We start from the raw sequence: 19,023 nt of genomic DNA on the forward strand, positions 1-19,023 counted from the left end.
AACTTCTGGACTTTGGGAATTCAGTGGGGTTTTTTTTGTTTTAAGGTGGTGGTTTGTTTTGGTTTTTTTTTTTATTTATTTATTTTATTTTTTTTATTATTATTATTATTCCGACAGAAAAACAAAACAAAAAAAAAAAAAAAAAGAAAAAAAAGAAAAAAAAAGAAAAAAAAAAGTCAATCCTGAAAGGAACTGCAATAAATAGCAAATAAATAAAGCCTTGAGCCCCTCCCCTAACACCCCCAACCCCTTCCCCACCCCCCCAAAATCAACCCAGCAGGTCCCAAACCCCCCCAAAATGGGGGGGACATGGAGGGGGCCCTGCACCCCCCCTATGTACAGCGGGGGTGGGGGGTGGGGGGGGCACTGGTTTGGGGGTGCTGGGGGCACTGGGGGGAGCTGGGGGGCACCGACCCTGGTTTGGGGGGGTTGGGGGAGCGTTGATCCCATTTGGGGGGGCCCTGACCCAGTTTGGGGGGGCTGGGGGGCACTGGACCCAGTTTGGGGGGCACTGTCCCAGTTTGGGGTGCTGGGGGCACTGGTTTGGGGGGCACTGGACCCAGTTTGGGGGGCACTGTCCCAGTTTGGGGTGCTGGGGGCACTGGTCTGGTGGAGGGGCACTGTCCCAGTTTGGGGGGCACTGTCCCAGTTTGGGGTGCTGGGGGTCACTGGTTTGGGGGGCACTGTCCCAGTTTGGAGGTGCTGGGGGCACTGGTTTTGGGGTGTGGGGGGCTCGGGCCCTGGTTTGGCTGGTGGGGGCCGACACCCCCAGGTTTGGGATTTGGGGTTTTTTGGGATTTTGGGGCTGGGCAGAGCTGGAGCCGAGTGTCCATGTCCGTGTGTCCGTGTGTCCGTGTGTCCATGTCCGTGTCTGTGTCCCCTGGTTTGGAGTTCCCAGGAATTCCCAGGATCGGCTGCTCCTGGTGGGGACACCCCAAAAAGGGGACACCCCAAAAGGGGACACCCCAAAATAGGGACATCCCAAAATGGGGACACCCCAGAGTGGGGACATCCCAGGTTCAGGACACTCCGGTTCTGGAGCATTCTGGGATGGGATCATTCCAATGGCAGAACATTGCAGAGCTGGATCCCTCTGCTCATGGAGCATCCCAAACATGGAGCATCCCAAAACTGGAGCATCCCAAACATGGAGCATCCCAAACATGGAGCATCCCAAAACTGGAGCATCCCCGGGCTGGGGCATTCTGGGATTGGAGCATTCTGGTGCTGTGGTGTCCCAGTGCTGGAGCGTTCCCATATCCGAGCATCCTATTGTGGGATCATCCTGCTGTGGGATCATCCTATTGTGGAATCATCCTGCTGTGGGATCATCCTGCTGTGGAATCATCCTGCTGTAGGATCTTCCTGCTGTGGGATCATCCTGCTGTGGGATCATCCTGCTGTAGGATCTTCCTGCTGTGGGATCATCCTGCTGTGGGATCATCCTGCTGTGGGATCATCCTGCTGTGGGATCATCCTGCTGTGAGATCTTCCTGCTGTGGGATTTTCCTGCTGTGGGATCACCCTGCTGTGGGATCATCCTGCTGTGGGATTTTCCTGCTGTGGGATTTTCCTGCTGTGGGATTTTCCTGCTGTGGGATCATCCCAGTGTCAGAGCATCCCCATGGCAGAACGTTCTGGTGTCGGAGCTTCCTGGTGTCAGAGCGCCCTGGTCCCAGAGCATCCCACAACCAGTCCATCCCAGTCCATCCCAGTACTGGAGCACTGCAGAACCAGTCCATCCCAGTCCATCCCAGTACTGGAGCATTGCAGTACCAGTCCATCCCAGTCCATCCCAGTACTGGAGCATTGCAGAACCAGTCCATCCCAGTCCATCCCAGTACTGGAGCATTGCAGTACCAGTCCATCCCAGTCCATCCCAGTAATGGAGTGTCCCAGTGCCAGAACATCCTGGTGGTGGATCACCCCAGTACCAGTCCATCCCAGTAATGGAACATCCCAGTGCCAGAGCATCCCAGTACTGGTCTATCCCAGTACCAGTCTAGTCCCAGAACCAATCCATCCCAGAATCCATCCCAGTACCAGTCTATCCCAGTAAAGGGGCATCCCAGTACCATTCTAATCCCAGAACCAGTTCATCCCAGTACAGATTTATCCCAACAATGGAGCATCCCAGCACCAATCCATCCCATTCCCAGCCCATCCCATTCCCAGTTCATCCCATTCCCAGCCTATCCCAGTGCTGGCCCACCCTGAGGGAAGCTGAGGCAGGTGGGGGTGGCGCGGGTGGCAGTGGCAGTGTTGGGGTCCCGCTGCACCCCCGGGGGGGGGTAGGGCCGTGTCCCCTCCTTTGGGACCCCCAGGGACCCCCCAAAGGCCCCCAGGGCCCCCCAGAGACCCCCCCAGTTTGGAGCTGCTTTTGGTCCTGTTTGCTGAGAAAAGCCCCAAGAAGGGTCCCCGGGGGGGATTGATGGGGATGGGGGGGACGACCCCCCCCCAAAGACAGAGTGGACACGGGTGCTGGGGGGTGGCACTGGGCTGGACTGGGATGGACTGGGATGGACTGGGGGGGTCGGATGGGGCCTGGAGGGGGGGGTCCATCCTTCCTGAGCGTGGGGGGTCTGGGCCCCCCCCCAACAGGACCGAGCCCCCCCCGCCCCCGGCACCGCTGGGATTGGGGAGGGGGCTGCTCTGCAACGGGGGGGGCACCCAAAGGTGCTGCTCCGGAGCCTCCAGACCTGGGGAGGGAAAATTTGGGGAGGGGAAGGGTTAAACAGAGTTTGGGGAGCACTTCCAGCCCCCCCAGAACCCTGGGACACCCCAAATCCCAGTGGGGGGACATCCCAACCTGGGGGGCTCCAGAGGGGTCTCAAGGGGATCCTGGGGGGTTTCCCATCCCTGGAGACGTTTTGGGTGTGTCCCAGTCTGTCCCAGGTGTGTCCCGGGGGTCTCAGGTGGGTCCCAGGTGTCCCAGGTGTGTCCCAGGTTTGTCCCAGTCTGTCCCAGCTGTCCCAGTCTGTCCCAGCTGTCCCAGCTGTGTCCCCAGCTGTCCCCTCATCTGTCCCATCTGTCCCCAGGTGTCTCACCTGTCCCAGGTGTCCCCAGCTGTCCCCTCAGCTGTCCCAGCTGTCCCAGCTGTCCCAGGTGTCCCAGTCTGTCCCAGGTGTCCCAGTCTGTCCCAGCTGTCCCCAGCTGTGTCCCCAGCTGTCCCCATCTGTCCCCAGTGTCCCAGCTGTCCCCATCTGTCCCCCATCTGTCCCATCTGTCCCATCTGTCCCATCTGTCCCAGCTGTCCCCAGGGTCCCACCTGGCTCAGTAGGGCCTGTTGGCGTCTTTGGGCCTCTTGAGCTGCACCTTGAGCCGCTTCATCCCGATCTGGAAGCCGTTCATGGCCTGGATGGCGGCCTGGGCGCTGGCGGGGTTGTCAAAGCTCACGAAGCCTGCGGGGACATGGGGACATCAGGGGACATTGGGGACTCGGGGACATTGGGGACATCAGGGGCATCAGGGACATTGGGGACATGGGGACATAGGGACATCAGGGGACATGGGGACATGGGGACATCAGGGACATCGGGGACATTGGGGACATCAGGGGAGAGTGGGGACATCGGGGACATTGGGGACATCAGGGGAGAGTGGGGACATCAGGGACATTGGGGACATGGGGACATAGGGACATTGGGGACATCAGGGGAGAGTGGGGACATCAGGGACATTGGGGACATCGGGGACATCATGGGGATAGCAGGATATGGGGACATGGGGACATCATGGGGACACGGGGACATGAAGGACAGGAGGGATTTGGGGACATGGGGGACATGGGGATAAAGGAGACAATGGGCAGATGAGGGATGATGGAGACATTTGGGGCAGAGGGGACATTGGGGACATCGGGGAGATCAAGGACAGAGGGGACATCGGGGACAGATGTGACAAAGGGGATGGTGGGCAGAGGGGACATGGGGGACGTGAAGGACATTGGGGACAGGGGGGACATGGGGAGATCAGGGCCACCAGGTAATGCTGTCCCTGGCCATGATGTCACCAGTGCTGGTCATGGCACTGCCACCCCTGTCCTTGCTGTCCCTCCCTGTCCCCCCATTTCCCACAGCCCCTATCCCATATCCCGGTGTCCCCAGTGTCCCCAATGTCCCCAGTGTCCCCAATGTCCCCAGTGTCTCCATGTCCCTATATCCCCCGTCTCATATCCCATTAACCCCAGTGTCCCTGATATCCCAAATGTCCCTGTGTCCCCTTTATCCCCAATGTCTGTGACGTCCCCGATATCCCCAACGTCCCCAAGTCCCTCATGTGCTTCATGTCCCTGACACCCCAATGTCCCCAGTGTCCCCATTATCCCGTGTCCCCATTATCCCGTGTTCCCATTATCCCCAATGTCCCAAATATCCCAAATGTCCCTGATGTTCCTGATGTCCTTTAATGTCCCCATGTCCCCAATGATGTCCCCATGTCCCTGATGTCCCCAATGTCCCCATGTCCCCAATGATGTCCCCAATGATGTCCCCGGTGTCCCCATTATCCCCAATGTCCCCAGTGATGTCCCCAATGTCCCCCATGTCCCTGATGTCCCCAATGATGTCCCCATGTCCCAATGTCCCCAATGATGTCCCAGTGTCCCCATGTCCCCATGTCCCAATGTCCCCAATGATGTCCCCAGTGTCCCCATGTCCCTGATGTCCCCAATGATGTCCCCAATGTCCCCAATGTCCCCATGTCCCAATGTCCCCAATGATGTCCCAATGTCCCCATGTCCCCATGGATGTCCCCAATGATGTCCCCAATGTCCCCACGTCCCCATGTCCCCAGGGATGTCCCCATTATTCCCAGTGTCCCCATGTCCCCAGGGATGTCCCCATATCCCTGATGTCCCCAATGATGTCCCCAATGTCCCCCTGTCCCAATGTCCCCAGAGATGTCCCCAATGTCCCCATGTCCCAATGTCCCCAATGATGTCCCCTTGTCCCTAATGTCCCCAATGATGTCCCCATGTCCCCGGGATGTCCCCACTGTCCCCATGTCCCCGGGATGTCCCTGTCCCCGTCCCTACCGAAGCACTTGCTCTGGTTGGTGGCCCTGTCCACGAAGACCTTGGCGGAGATGACGTTGCCGAAGGGGAGGAACATCTGCAGGATCTCGGTGTCGGCGAACTCCTGGGGCAGGTGGTAGATGAAGATGTTACAGCCCTCGGGGCCTGCGGAGGGAGGCGACACTGGGACGGGGCCGGCGGCGGGGACCCCAAACAGACAGGGGACCCCAAAACAGACAGGGGACCCCAAAATCAGCAACAAGGGACCCCAAATAGAGACAGGGACCCCAAAATAGAGACAGGGACACCAAAACAGAGACAGGGACCCCAAAACAGAGAGAGGGGACCCCAAAACAGCAACAAGGGACCCCAAAAGAGACAGGGACACCAAAACAGAGACAGGGACCCCAAAAACAGCAACAAGGGACCCCAAAACAGACAGGGACCCCAAAACAGAGACAGGGGACCCCAAAATCAGACAGGGGACCCCAAAAACAGAGACAGGGACCCCAATAGAGACAGGGGACCCCAAAAACAGCAACAAGGGACCCCAGAACAGACAGGGGTGACAGGGACCCCAAAACAGAGAGAGGGACCCCAAACAGAGACAGGGACTCCAACAGAGAGAGGGGACCCCAAAATCAGCAACACGGGACCCCAAACAGAGAGCCCAAAATAGACAGGGGACCCCAAAATAGAGACAGGGACCCCAAATACAGCAACAATGGGACCTCAAAACAGAGACAGGGACCCCAAAATAGAGAGAGGGGCCCCAAAACAGAATGGGACCTCAAAACAGAGACAGGGACCCCAAACAGACAGGGGACCCACAAAAAAGAGACAGGGACCCCGAAATAGAGACAGGGACCCCAGAAACACAGAGACAGGGACCCCAAAATCAGCAACAAGGGACCCCAAAAACAGCAACAAGGGACCCCAAATAGAGACAGGGACCCCAAAATAGAGACAGGGGACCCCAAAACAGAGACAGGGACTCCAAAAACAGCAACAAGGGACCCCAGAACAGAGAGAGGGACCCCAAAATCAGCAACAAGGGACCCCAAAACAGAGAGGGGACCCCAAAACAGCAACAAGGGACCCCAAAATCAGCAACAAGGGACCCCAAAACGGCAACAAGGGACCCCAAAATCAGCAACAAGGGACCCCAGAACAGAGACAGGGACCCCAAAAACAGCAACAAGGGACCCCAGAACAGAGAGAGGGACCCCAAAACAGAGAGGGGACCCCAAAAACAGCAACAAGGGACCCCAAAAACAGAGATAGGGAACCCCAAAAACAGAATGGGACCCCAAAACAGAGAGAGGGACCCCAAAACAGAGATAGGGAACCCCAAAAACAGCAACACGGGACCCCAAAACAGAGAGGGGACCCCAAAATACAGAGGGGACCCCAAACAGAGACAGGGACCCCAAACAGAGACAGGGACCCCAGAACAGAGACAGGGGACCCCAAACAGAGAGAGGGACCCCAAATAGAGACAGGGACCCCAAAACAGAGACGGGGAACCCAAAAACAGCAACACGGGACCACAAACAGAGAGAGGACCCCAAAAACAGCAACAAGGGACCCCAAAAACAGAATGGGACCCCAACAGAGAGAGGGACCCCAGAACAGAGACAGGGACCCCAGAACAGAGAGAGGGACCCCAAATAGAGACAGGGACCCCAAAACAGAGACGGGGAACCCAAAAACAGAGAGAGGGTCCCAAAACAGAGACAGGGACCCTAAACAGAGAGAGGGGACCCCAAATAGAGAGAGGGACCCCAAAAACAGCAACACGGGATCCCAAAACAGAGACAGGGGACCCCAAAAACAGCAACAAGGGACCCCAAACAGGAATGGGACCCCAAATAGAGACAGGGGACCCAAACAGAGAGAGGGGACCCCAAATAGAGACAGGGACCCCAAAAACAGAGACAGGGACCCCAGAACAGAGAGAGGGACCCCAAATAGAGACAGGGACCCCAAAATAGAGACAGGGGAACGCAAACCGGAGTGGGACCCCAAACCAGCACGAGATCCCAAACCCAGAATGGGACCCCAAAAATAGCACAGGACCCCAAACCGGCACGGGATCCTAGAGCAGGAGCTCCCCAAAACCTCCCCAGCACCCCCAAACCAGAACTGTGACCCCAAAACAGGACCCAGGACCCCTCTGACCCCCCCCCCATGACACCCCAAATTCTTTGGGTTTTGAGGGGTGCAGGGAACCCTAGGGGAGTCCAGAGTGGGGGTCTGGGAAGGTTTTGGGGGGATCCCGGGAGGTTTTGGGGATCCCGGGGGGTTTTGGGGGGTCCCGGGGATTTTGGGGGGTCCCGGGGGGGTCTCACCTTCGCGCTGCTGCTGCTGCGGGGGGGGCGGGGGGGCGAGCAGGGGTCCCGGGGGGGCGAAGGCGGGGCTGACGAGCCCGTAGGCGGCCGGGTACGCGGCTGGGGGGGCGCGGGGGTCACCCGGGGCCACCAGTGCCACCAGTGCCAGCCCAGTGCCAGCCCAGTGCTCCCCAGTGCCCCCCAGTGCCACCAGTGCCACCCCAGTGCTCCCCAGTGCCACCAGTGCCACCCCAGTGCTCCCCAGTGCCCCCCAGTGCCAGCCTAGTGCCAGCCCAGTGCTCCCCAGTGCTCCCCAGTGCCCCCCAGTGCCACCCCAGTGACCCCCAGTGTCCCCCAGTGCCAGCCCAGTGCTCCCCAGTGCCCCCCAGTGCCCCCCAGTGCCACCCCAGTGACCCCCAGTGTCCCCCAGTGCCACCAGTGCCACCAGTGCCACCAGTGCCACCCCAGTGCCAGCCCAGTGCTCCCCAGTGCTCCCCAGTGACCCCCAGTGCCAGCCCAGTGCCCCCCCAGTGCCACCCAGTACCCCACAACACAGCCCCGGTCCCTCCCACTGCCCACCCAGTTCCCCCCAGTGCCCTCCCAGTGCCTCTCAGTGCCCCCCCCCAGCACCTACCCAGTGCCTCCCAGTCCCTCCCAGCCTCTCCCAGTTCCCCCCAGTTCCCCCCAGTTCCCCCCAGTCCCCCCCAGCCCCTCCCAGTATCCCCCAGTACGCACCAGTATAGTGCTGCATGCCAGCGTACGCCTGCTGCAGGGGGTCCCCGGGGGCGGCGGGGCTCTGGGCTGGGGGCACAGGGGGGGTTAGGGGGGGCCCTGGGGGGGCACGGGGGGGGCCGGGGGGGGGTCGGGGGGCACCTGGGAAGGGGGGGACGCCCCCGGCGTAGACGGCGTCGGGGGCCGGGGGTCCCGCGGGCTGCGCGGGCACGGGGCTGTAGCCGTTGACGCTCAGCGGGGCCGCGATGGCCGGGACGGGGGTGGCCGCCATGGCCGGGGGGGTGCTGGTTCCTGGGGACAGCGCGGGGACACCGGCATGGCCACCCCGGCGGGCCCGGCGGCGGCGGATCCGGTGGTGGGCGAGTCCCTGTCCCTCCCTGCTGTCCCTGTCCCTCCCTGGTGCCCCCCAAATTCCCCAGTGCCACCACAGCCCCGCGTCTCTCATGTCCCCCACACCAGTGCCCCCATGTCCCCCATTCCCAGTGCTCCCATCCCCGCTGTCCCCATGTCCCCATGTCCCCCTGTCCCACTCCCAATGTCCCCAGCCCCACTTCTCCCCACCCCAGTGTCCCCATCCCTGCTGCCCTTCATTCCTGTCCCCTCCCCATTGTCCCCCCCCATTCGTGTGTCCCCTCCTCATTGTCCATCCCCGGTGGCCCCAACCCGAGGATCCCCCATTCCAGTTGCCCCCATGTCCCCCTCCCCGGGTGTCCCATCTCTGATGTCCCCAACATTCATGATGTCCCCAGCTCCATTTCTCCCCATCCCCTGGTGTCCCCCATCCCCATGTCCCCTATCCCCCATCCCCTCCCTGCTGTCCCCTTTGTCCCCTCTCTCCCCCCACCCCTGCAGTCCCCCCTGTCCCCCTGTCCCGTACCTGAGGAGGGTGGCAGGGGGGTGGCGATCAGCCCGTTGGGGTTGACCGTGCCCATGTGCTGCATCTGCACGGCCATGGTGGCCATGGGGTTGAGGTAGGCCGAGTGTGCGGCCACCAGGGCGGCCTGCTGCTGCATCAGCTGTGGGGACAGGCCTGGCACCAGCGGGGACAGCGCCTGGGGACACCCCCGCGGCCCCCAGTGCCACCAGCACCCCGGGGTGGGGCACCAGCATCTCCCCAGTGCCACCAGTGCCACCAGCACCCCGGGGTGGGGCACCAGCATCTCCCCAGTGCCCCCAGTGCCACCAGCACCCCGGGGTATGGGCTTCCCATGGGTGTCACCCCAGTGCCACCAGCACCCCGGGGTGTGGCACCAGCATGTCCCCAGGGACCCCTTAGTGCCACCAGCACCCCGGGATATGGGCTTCCCATGGGTGTCACCCCAGTGCCACCAGCACCCTGGGACATGGGGGACATCGTCTTCCCATGGGTGTCACCCCAGTGCCACAACACCACAGGACATGGGGACCCCATGGCTGTCACCCCAGTGCCACCAGCACCCTGGGGTGTGGCACCAGCATCTCCCCAGGGACCCCCCAGTGCCACCAGCACCCTGGGGTATGGGGTCCCCATGGCTGTCACCCCAGTGCCACCAGCACCCTGGGACATGGGTCCCCATGGCTGTCACCCCAGTGCCACCAGCACCCTGGGACATGGGGCCATGGTCTCCCCTGGATGTCCCACCACAGGATTTGGGACTGTCACCTCCCCGTGGATGTCACCCCAGTGCCCATCCCCCCCACAACATCCCACACGCCACACCCACCATCCCAAACACCTCAGGCTGGATTTTGGGGGGTCCCAGTCCCTCCCAGTGCTCCCAGTGCTCCCAGTGCCCCGTACCGCCTGCGTGTAGGCGCTGTAGGCTCCGAACTGGAGGGCGATGGGGCTGAACATCCCCAGCTGACTCGCCACCTGCTGCATCCGCCGCAGCCCCCGCTCCTTCTCCGTGTCTGCAAACTTCACCACCAGGCTGGACGAGGCGCCCTGGGGGACACGCAGCGGTCACTGCGGCCACTCGAGGTCAGTCATGGTCACTCACAGTCACTGCGGCCACTCATGGTCAGTCATGGTCACTCATGGTCAGTCATGGTCACTCAGGGTCACCCGCGGTCAGCCATGGTCATGGTCACTCGTGGTCACTCACAATCACTCATGGTCATTCACAGTCACTCATGGTCATTCATGGTCGCTCACGGTCACCTGTGGTCACTCATGGTCACTGACAGTCACTCATGGTCACTGACAGTCACTCATGGTCGCTCATGGTCACTCATGGTCACTCGTGGTCACTCACAATCACTCATGGTCATTCACAGTCACTCATGGTCATTCATGGTCACTCATGGTCACTGACAGTCACTCATGGTCGCTCATGGTCACTCGTGGACACTCACAGTCACTCATGGTCACTCACGGTCACTGTGATCACTCACGGTCACCCACGGTCACTCACGGTCACTGTGGTCACCCACGGTCACTCATGGTCACCACGGTCACTCACAGTCACTCGTGGTCACTCACGGTCACTGTGGTCACTCATGGTCACTGACAGTCACTCATGGTCACTGACAGTCACTCATGGTCGCTCATGGTCACTCATGGTCGCTCGTGGACACTCACAGTCACTCACGGTCACTCACAGTCACTCACGGTCACTCACGGTCACTGTGGTCACCCACGGTCACTCACGGTCACCACGGTCACTCACGGTCACTGTGGTCACTCATGGTCACCACGGTCACTGTGGTCACTCGTGGTGGGGACAGCGGTGAGGGTGATGATGATGAGGAGAATGAAGAGGACGATGAAGGGGACGATGATGAGGATGATGAGGGTGTCAATTGGGATGACCACAACAACAATGAGGATGATGAAGGGGACAATGAAGGGGACGATGAAGGACACAATGATGAGGATGATGAAGGGGACAATGAAGGACACAATGACGAGGATGATGAAGGGGACGATGAAGGGGACGATGAAGGGGACAATGATGAGGATGATGAAGGGGACAATGAAGGGGACAATGATGAGGATGATGAAGGGGACGATGAAGGGGACGATGAAGGGGACAATGATGAGGATGATGAAGGGGACAATGAAGGGGACAATGATGAGGATGATGAAGGGGATGATGAAGGGGACGATGAAGGGGACGATGACGAGGATGATGAAGGGGACAATGATGAGGATGATGAAGGGGATGATGAAGGGGACGATGAAGGGGACGATGACGAGGATGATGAAGGGGACAATGACGAGGATGCTGGAGGTGTCGGCGCAGGGGGTGATGATGATGAGGATGGTGATGGGGTGATGATGATGATGATGAGGGCAGTGATGGGGTGATGAAGGGGACGGTGACGGAGGTGCCACCCCAGGTGCCAGCGGTCCCTACCGGCAGCGTGCGGCTCCCGTGCAGGGCGGCGATGGCGGCCTGGGCCTCGGCGTGGCTCTGGAACTTGACGAAGGCGCAGCCTGGGGACATCGGGGACATTGGGGACATCGGGGACATTGGGGATATTGGGGACATTGGGGACATGGGGACATTGGGGACATTGGGGACATTGGGGACATTGGGGACATCGGGGACATTGGGGATATTGGGGACATTGGGGACACTGGGGACATTGGGGACATTGGGGACATTGGGGACATCGGGGACATCGGGGACATTGGGGACATGGGGACACTGGGGACACTGGGGACATTGGGGACATTGGGGATATTGGGGATATTGGGGACATGGGGACACTGGGGACATTGGGGACATTGGGGACATTTGGGGACATTGGGGATATAGGGGACATTGGAGACATAGGGGACACTGGGGACATCAGGGACATCTGGGATATTGGGGACATCGGGGACATCAGGACATTGGGGACATCGGGGACATCGGGGACATCGGGGACATTGGGGACATTGGGGACATTGGGGACATGGTGGATATTTGGGACATTGGGGACATTGGGGACATCGGCTCCATGGCAGCTCCAGGGGGGTCCCACAGGACCCCATGACCCCACAGACCCCATTAACCCCATCCTTGCCGTGTTCCCACCAAACCCCATCCCTGCCCCGCAGATCTCCCCCTGCCCACCCCAGGGGACCCCCCAGTAGCCCTGGTGGTGACACCTCAGGGTGTCCCCGTGTGACACCGTGGGTGTCCCCGGCGTCCCCACCTTTGCTGGTGCCGTCGGGCCCGCGCAGCACCGTGCACTCGTCGATGGTGCCGAAGGGCTCGAACATTTTCCGCACGTCCTCGTCCGCCTGCTGCTTGCTGAGCATCCCCACGAACAGCTTGCGGTCCTCTGCAGGGACACGGGACATGGCATGGGGACAGCGGGGACAGCGGGGACAGCGGGGACAGCGGGGACATGGGGACATGGCACGGGGACAGCGGGGACAGCGGGGACAGCGGGGACAGCGGGGACATGGGGACATGGCACGGGGACAGCGGGGACAGCGGGGACAGCGGGGACAGCGGGGACACGGGACATGGCATGGGGACAGCGGGGACATGGGGACACGGGACATGGCATGGGGACAGCGGGGACATGGGGACATGGGGCATGGCATGGGGACAGTGGGGACAGCAGGGACATGGGGCATGGGGACAGCGGGGACAGCAGGGCACAACATGGGGCTTGACATGGGACATGGGACATGGGGACAGCTGGGACATGGGGCACGGGGACAGCGGGGACAGCGGGGACAGCAGGGACACGGGACATGGCATGGGGACAGCAGGGACATGGGGCATGGGGACAGTGGGGACAGCTGGGCATGGGACACGGCATGGGGACAGCAGGGCATGGTACATGGCATGGGGACAGTGGGGACAGCTGGGACATGGGGCATGGGGACAGTGGGGACATGGGACATGGCATGGGGACAGAGGGGACAGCGGGGACATGGGGCATGGGACACAGCATGGGGACAGAGGGGACATGGGGCATGGCACGGGGACAGCGGGGACAGAGGGGGCATGGGACACGGCATGGGGACAGCGGGTGGCACCGGGACATGGCATGGGGACAGCGGGGACAGTGGGGAAAGGGGGCATGGCACTGGGACAGTGGGGACATGGGACACGGCATGGGGACATGGGACATGGGGACAGCGGGTGGCACCAGGCATGGGTATGGGATATGGGGACAGTGGGTGGCACTGAGGCATGGGACATGGCATGGGGACAGTGGGTGGCACCGGGACACAGGCATGGGAACACGGGCATGGGGACACCATCGGTGGCAATGGGACACTGGCATGGGGACACTGCCACACAGAGGGGTGTGACACTGCAGGGAGGGTGGCGGGGGGAGATGGGGACACTGGGATGGGAACACTGGGATGGGACACTGGGGACACTGGGATGGGGACACTGGGGACACTGAAAATGGGGACACTGGGATGGGGACACTGGGGACAGTGGGATGGGACACTGGGGACACTGGGATGGGGACACTGGGATGGGACACTGGGGACACTGGGACGGGACACTGGGGACACTGGGACACTGGGATGGGACACTGGGAATGGGAATGGGGTGACAGCTCCTGGGAATGGGGACACGGAGGGACACCCACCCTGGGGACAGGGGACAGCTGTGGGTGGCCCTGGGGTCGTGTGGGGACAGCGGGTTTTGGGGACACGGCGGCGTGGGGTGAGTTCGCGGGGGGAGGAGATGTTGGGGGAGTCTGGGGTAGTTCGGGGTGATTTGGGGGGTTTTGGGGAGGATTTTGGGGGTATTTGGGAGGATTTTGGGTGGTTTTGGGTGATTTTTGGGGGTGATTTGGGAGGATTTTGGGGGTGATTTGTGAGGATTTTGGGGGTGATTCCGGGGATTTGGGGGTTTTTGGGTCGGTACCTCCTCGGCTCTCACTGTCCGCCGGCTTCACCTGGATGGGCCGGTTCATCTGGGGGGGGACACGGGGGGGGTTGGGGACACAGAGACCCCCCCGAACCATCCCGCCCCTCCCCCACCCCCTCAGAGGGTCCCACCCCCCCCCCCAGCACCCCAAAGATGCTCCGGTCGCCATGGCAACGCCGGGCCTGCATCCCGTTACCTGGCAACGGGAGCCGCTGCCCGGGGGGGAGGGGGGGCCGCGTTAATGAGCGCCCCTCCCCCCCTGCGTTAATTAGGGGGGGATGGATCCGCCCCCTCCCCCCCCCCCCACAGGAACCCCCAGAGGAGCGGGGGGGAAGGGGGGGGAGGGGGAGGGCGCAGATGCGCGGTTGCCATGGCAACGGCCGGCTCCGCTCCATGGCAACCGCCCACTCATCCCCAATTTACCCATCGCCGTTGCCTGGCAACGCCGCTGACGTCATCAGCGCTCGCGATAAACAATGACGGGGATGGGGAGGGGGGAGGGGGCGGGGATGGAGATTTGGGGAGGGGGGGGAAAACACCGTGACCCCTCCCCCACCCCCCACCCCAGGCCCGGTGCGACCCTGCCCCTCCCCCCCCCCAAACCCCCCCAAACCGCGGGGGAGCGGGGGGGCGGTGGGGGAGGGGCGGCGCGGGGGGATTTGGGGGGAATTTGGGATGCGGGGGGGGGGGGGGGGGCGGGTCCATCCCCGTCTGACCCCGGGCGGTTCCTTTCGCCGCCGAAAGCGAAGGTTCCCCCCCCCCGAACCCCCCCGAACCCCCCCCGGCCCAGATGGTGCTGGAAATGCCCCCCCCCCCCTTAATCCCCCCCTAATCCCCCCCCGCGCTGGATCAGCCGGCAAAGTGGGGGGGGGGGCACAAAGAGGGGGTGAACAAACCCCCCCCCAACTCCCCCAAACCCCCCCGGGACCCCCCAGCTCAGCGCAGCTCGGGGGGGGCTGACAGTGGGGGTTCCCCCCCCCCCAAAATTCCCAGCAGCTGCGGGGGCGGGGCCGCCCTTAATCCCCCCCTCCCCCAAACCCAAACCCAAACCCAAACCCAACCCCAGCCCCATCCATCCCCCCCCCCCCTCCCCAAATCCCCCCGGGATTTACGGCCCCAAATCCCGGGATTATCCCGGCGAAGCCAAATCCCCCCCGGGCCCGGCGGGACACGCGCGGGGGGGGGGCCCCAAAACCCCCCTCCAAAAAACCCTCAAACCCCCCAAAATGGGGGAAGAGAATGGGAGCTGAGACCCCCCCCAAAATTAACTGGGAGCCCGGACCCCCCCCCCTAAATCCGGGCTTTGTTGTGTCCGTGCTTCATTAGCACCAGGGCCTCATTAACGGCACTAATTAAACACCCCACAGGCGCTCGGGGGCGCCCCCAGCCCCCCAAAATTCTCCCTCTCACTGGGGTGGGGGATGATCCTAAAAAAGGGGGGTGGGGGGTGTTTTTGGGGGGTGTGTTTATGGATGATTTTGGGGTGATTTTTTAGAGGTTTAGGGGTGATTTTTGGGGATTGAAAGGTGATTTTTGGGGGTGATTTCGGGGTGCCAGGGCTCGGGGGCTCACAGGGGGGTTTTGGGGTGCCCCGGGGGGGTCCCCACGCCCCCCACTCACCCCCGGCAGGGTTTTCTGCTCGTGCAGGGCGCTCTGGGCCTTCAGGGCCGACTCGCGGGCGCAGTAGGTCAGGAAGGCGCATCCTGGGGGAGGGGGAGGGGGAAAAAAGGGGGTCTGGGGGCTTGGGGGGGACACGGGGGGGACCCCCGGGGTGTCCTCACCCCCAGCCCGTGTGACACTGAGGGTTTGGAGCACCCCAAAATAACCAAACCCCCCCCAGAACACCAACAGCTGCAGAGACCCCAAATCCCCCCAGACCCCAAATCCCCCCAGACCCCAAACCCCCCCCCGACCCCAAATCCACCCCCAGACCCCAAATCCCCCCAGACCCCAAATCCCCCCAAAGCTTTCAGGCCCCCTGTAGCCCCCAGACCCCCCATTTCGGGGCAGTGACACCCCCAAAACCCCCCGTCCCCGCCCCTCACAGTTTTTGGAGGGGTCCCCAAAATTCCTGGGAGGGGGGAGGGGTCAGTGCCCCCCTCCTGCCCTGGGGGGGCACAGAGACCCCGAGACCCCCCAGGACCCCCCAGTTCCGGTGTCCATCGGGGCACAGTCGGTGTTGGGGGTCCCTGCAGGGCCCTGTCACTGTCACTGTCACTGTCACTGTCACTGTCACCCAGCCAGAGCCGGTGTCACCCCAGGGCCACACGGGGTGACCACATGACACCCCAAGGACAGACACAACACCCCAAAACAACACCCGGACACCCCCAGGGGCACCCAGAGCCGGTGTCACCCTCACAGCCACCCACGGGCACTCCAACAGCCACTTGGCACCCCAAAACAACACCCTGAGAACACCCTGACACTCCAACCCCTGCCTGACACCCCAAAACAACACCCTGAGAACACTCTGACACCCCAACAGCTGCTTGACACCCCAAAACAACACCCTGAGAACACCCTGATGCTCGCCCCACTGCCACCCCCAGGGCCGGGTGTCACCTGCAGGGGCACCCACGTGACACCCAACACCCGCCTGGCACCCCGAAACAACACCTGGCACCACAGTCAGATGCAACACCTCAACAACAACACCCCAACAACAACACCCTGCACTCACCCAACCCCACAACAGCCGGACACAACACCCCGGTACCACACCCCACACCTGACACAACCCCCGCACAGCCCCGTGACCCCACAGCCACCCCCACACCCAGCACCCGGGGTACAACACCCCAAAATGGGGTACAACACTCCAAAACGGGATAGAACACCCCGAAAGGGGGTACCCGGGCTGGGCTGGGGGTCTGTGCCTGTTCCTGGTACCCTCGGCTGTACCCGGGGCCTGCGGCTGTAGGTTGAGCTGTGGGTGTTGATCAAGGCCTTTGGCTGTACTGGGGCTGTTCCTGGGGCTGTTCCTGAGCCCTCGGCTGTACCTGGGGCTGTTCCCGGTACCGGGGCCTCTTCCCGGTGCCCTCAGTTGTTCCCGGTACCGTTTGTGGGGCTGTTCCTGGTACCGTTTGTGGGGCTGTTCCCGGTACCGGGGGCTGTTCCTGGTACCAGGGGCCGTTTGTGGGGCTGTTCCCGGTACCGGGGGCTGTTCCTGGTACCAGGGGCTGTTTGTGGGGCTGTTCCCGGTACCGGGGCCCGTTCCCGGTGTTGGAGGCTGTTCCCGGTACCCCAGGCCGTGTCACGGGGCTGCTCCAGGTGACAGCGGCTGTTCCCAGTCCTTGGGGCTGTTCCCAGTACCGGGGCCACATCCTGGGGTCATTCCCAGTGCCGGGGGTTGTTCCCGGTGCTGGTTCCCATCGCGGGGCCGTTCCCGGTACCGGGGCTGTGTCACGGGGCCGTTCCCGGTGCTGGGAGCTGTTCCCGGTACCGGGAGCTGTTCCTGGTGCTGGAGGCCGTGGCACGGGGCTGTTCCCGGTACCGGGGCCGTTCCCGGGGCCATTCCCGGTGCTGGGGCTGTTCCTGGTACCAGAGGCCACATCCCGGGGCAATTCCCGGTACCGGGGGCTGTTCCCAGTACCGGCAGCCAGATCACAAGGCCGCTCCTGGTACCGGGGGCCGTACCCGCGGCTGATCCCAGTACCGGGGGCTGTTCGTGGCACCGGGGGCCACATCCCGGGGGCTGATCCCGGTATCTGGGGCCACATCCGGGGCTGTTCCCGGTACCAAGGGCTGTTCCCGGTACCAGGGGCTGTTCCCACACCGGGGGCTGTATCCTGGGGCTATTCCCGGTGCTGGGAGCTGTTCCTGGTACCGGGAGCCACATCACGAGGCCATTCCCGGCACCGGGGGCCACATCCTGGGGCTGATCCCGGTACCAGGGGCTGATCCCGGTACCAGGGGCTGAATCCCGGGGCTGATCCTGGTATCTGAGGCCGTCCCCGGTACCGGGAATCACATCACATACCGTTCCCGGTGCCGGGGGCCGAATCCCGGTGCCATCCCCACTCCCCCGCGCCCATGCCCCGCACCCATCCCCGCTGCCCGTTCCCGTTGCCCGGGGCCGTTCCCTCCCGCCATTCCCGGTTCCCGGCTCCCGTACCTTTGTGCATCCCGGTGTACTTGTCCTTGATGACGGTGAGCTCGTAGATTTTCCCGAATTGCTCAAAAATGGGTTTCAGGTCCTTCTCCTCCAGGTGCCGCGGGATCTGCCCCACGAAGAGTTTGATGGCGTCGGGCTCCTTCATGGGGCCGCCGGGGGGTCCCCGGGCCCCGGGGCCGCTCCCGCTCCCCGCTATCACCGCCCGGGCTCGGCTCCCGGTGCTCCCGGCGGTGCCCGGTGCCCCGGCGCACACAAAGGACGAGGCGGCCCCGGGGCTCGGCTCGGCTCCGGGGACGGGGCGCGGCGGGGCGGGGGCAGCTCTGCCCGGGGGGCGGCGCTCCCGGCGCTCCCGGTGCGTCCCGGCCGTTTCCCGGGCGCTGCTCCCCAAAATCCCGGTGGATGCTGCGAGCGCCCGCCCCGCCGGTACCGCCCCGGTGGCCTCGGGGAGGGTCCCGGTACCGGGCGGGGGGCGGGGGGAGCTCAACGCTCGGTTCGGTCCATGGCGGCCGCGGCGGCCGCCGGTTCCCCGAGAGCCCCCGGTGGTGGCCGAGCCCCCCCGCCCGCTGGGGGTACCGGGTACCGGCACCGGGATCGGCACCGGGATCGGCTTTTCTTCCCCGGTTGGGGCCGCCCCGCCCCGCCCCGCCCGGTGCTGATGTCAGAGCGGCACCGGGGACCGGCACCGGCGGCGACACCGGGGCCTGGGGAGCGGGACCAGGCACGGAGAGCTGGGGAGCGGCTACCGGAACCGGGCACCGGAACCGGGCACCGGGAACTGGGCACCGGCACCGCCCGTGGGGTTCTGGCTACCGGGCACCGGCACCGGCGACAACGGCGGGAGCTTGAGACCGGCACCGGGCAGCGGGGATGGGGCTCTGGGAACCGGGACCGGCACCGGGGACCGGCAACCGAGCAGCGGCACCGGATACCGGCACCGGCTCCGGGACCGGCACCGGCACCGCCTGGGGGGCGCTGGGCAGCGGCGACAACAGCGGGGCTGGGAACGGGAGGGGG

General features: G+C 63.2%; 1 protein-coding gene across 1 annotated transcript; it reads right to left on the reverse strand.

Annotated features, from left to right (window-relative positions):
- Positions 1 to 2,494: 2,494 nt before the first annotated feature.
- CELF3 (CUGBP Elav-like family member 3) lies at positions 2,495 to 18,340 on the reverse strand. Its single transcript, XM_056511083.1, has 12 exons — positions 18,010 to 18,340; positions 15,513 to 15,595; positions 13,890 to 13,938; positions 12,202 to 12,330; positions 11,415 to 11,494; positions 9,857 to 10,000; positions 8,954 to 9,092; positions 8,080 to 8,367; positions 7,366 to 7,464; positions 5,036 to 5,179; positions 3,269 to 3,401; positions 2,495 to 2,699 (listed from the first exon to the last, which is right to left on the reverse strand). The coding sequence occupies exons 1-11, from the start codon at positions 18,152 to 18,154 to the stop codon at positions 3,274 to 3,276; spliced, it is 1,428 nt and encodes a 475-aa protein (XP_056367058.1). The 5' UTR covers positions 18,155 to 18,340; the 3' UTR covers positions 2,495 to 2,699; positions 3,269 to 3,273.
- Positions 18,341 to 19,023: the final 683 nt, after the last annotated feature.

Source organism: Oenanthe melanoleuca, chromosome 25, assembly GCF_029582105.1.
Source record: "Oenanthe melanoleuca isolate GR-GAL-2019-014 chromosome 25, OMel1.0, whole genome shotgun sequence".
Taxonomy (NCBI): domain Eukaryota; kingdom Metazoa; phylum Chordata; class Aves; order Passeriformes; family Muscicapidae; genus Oenanthe; species Oenanthe melanoleuca.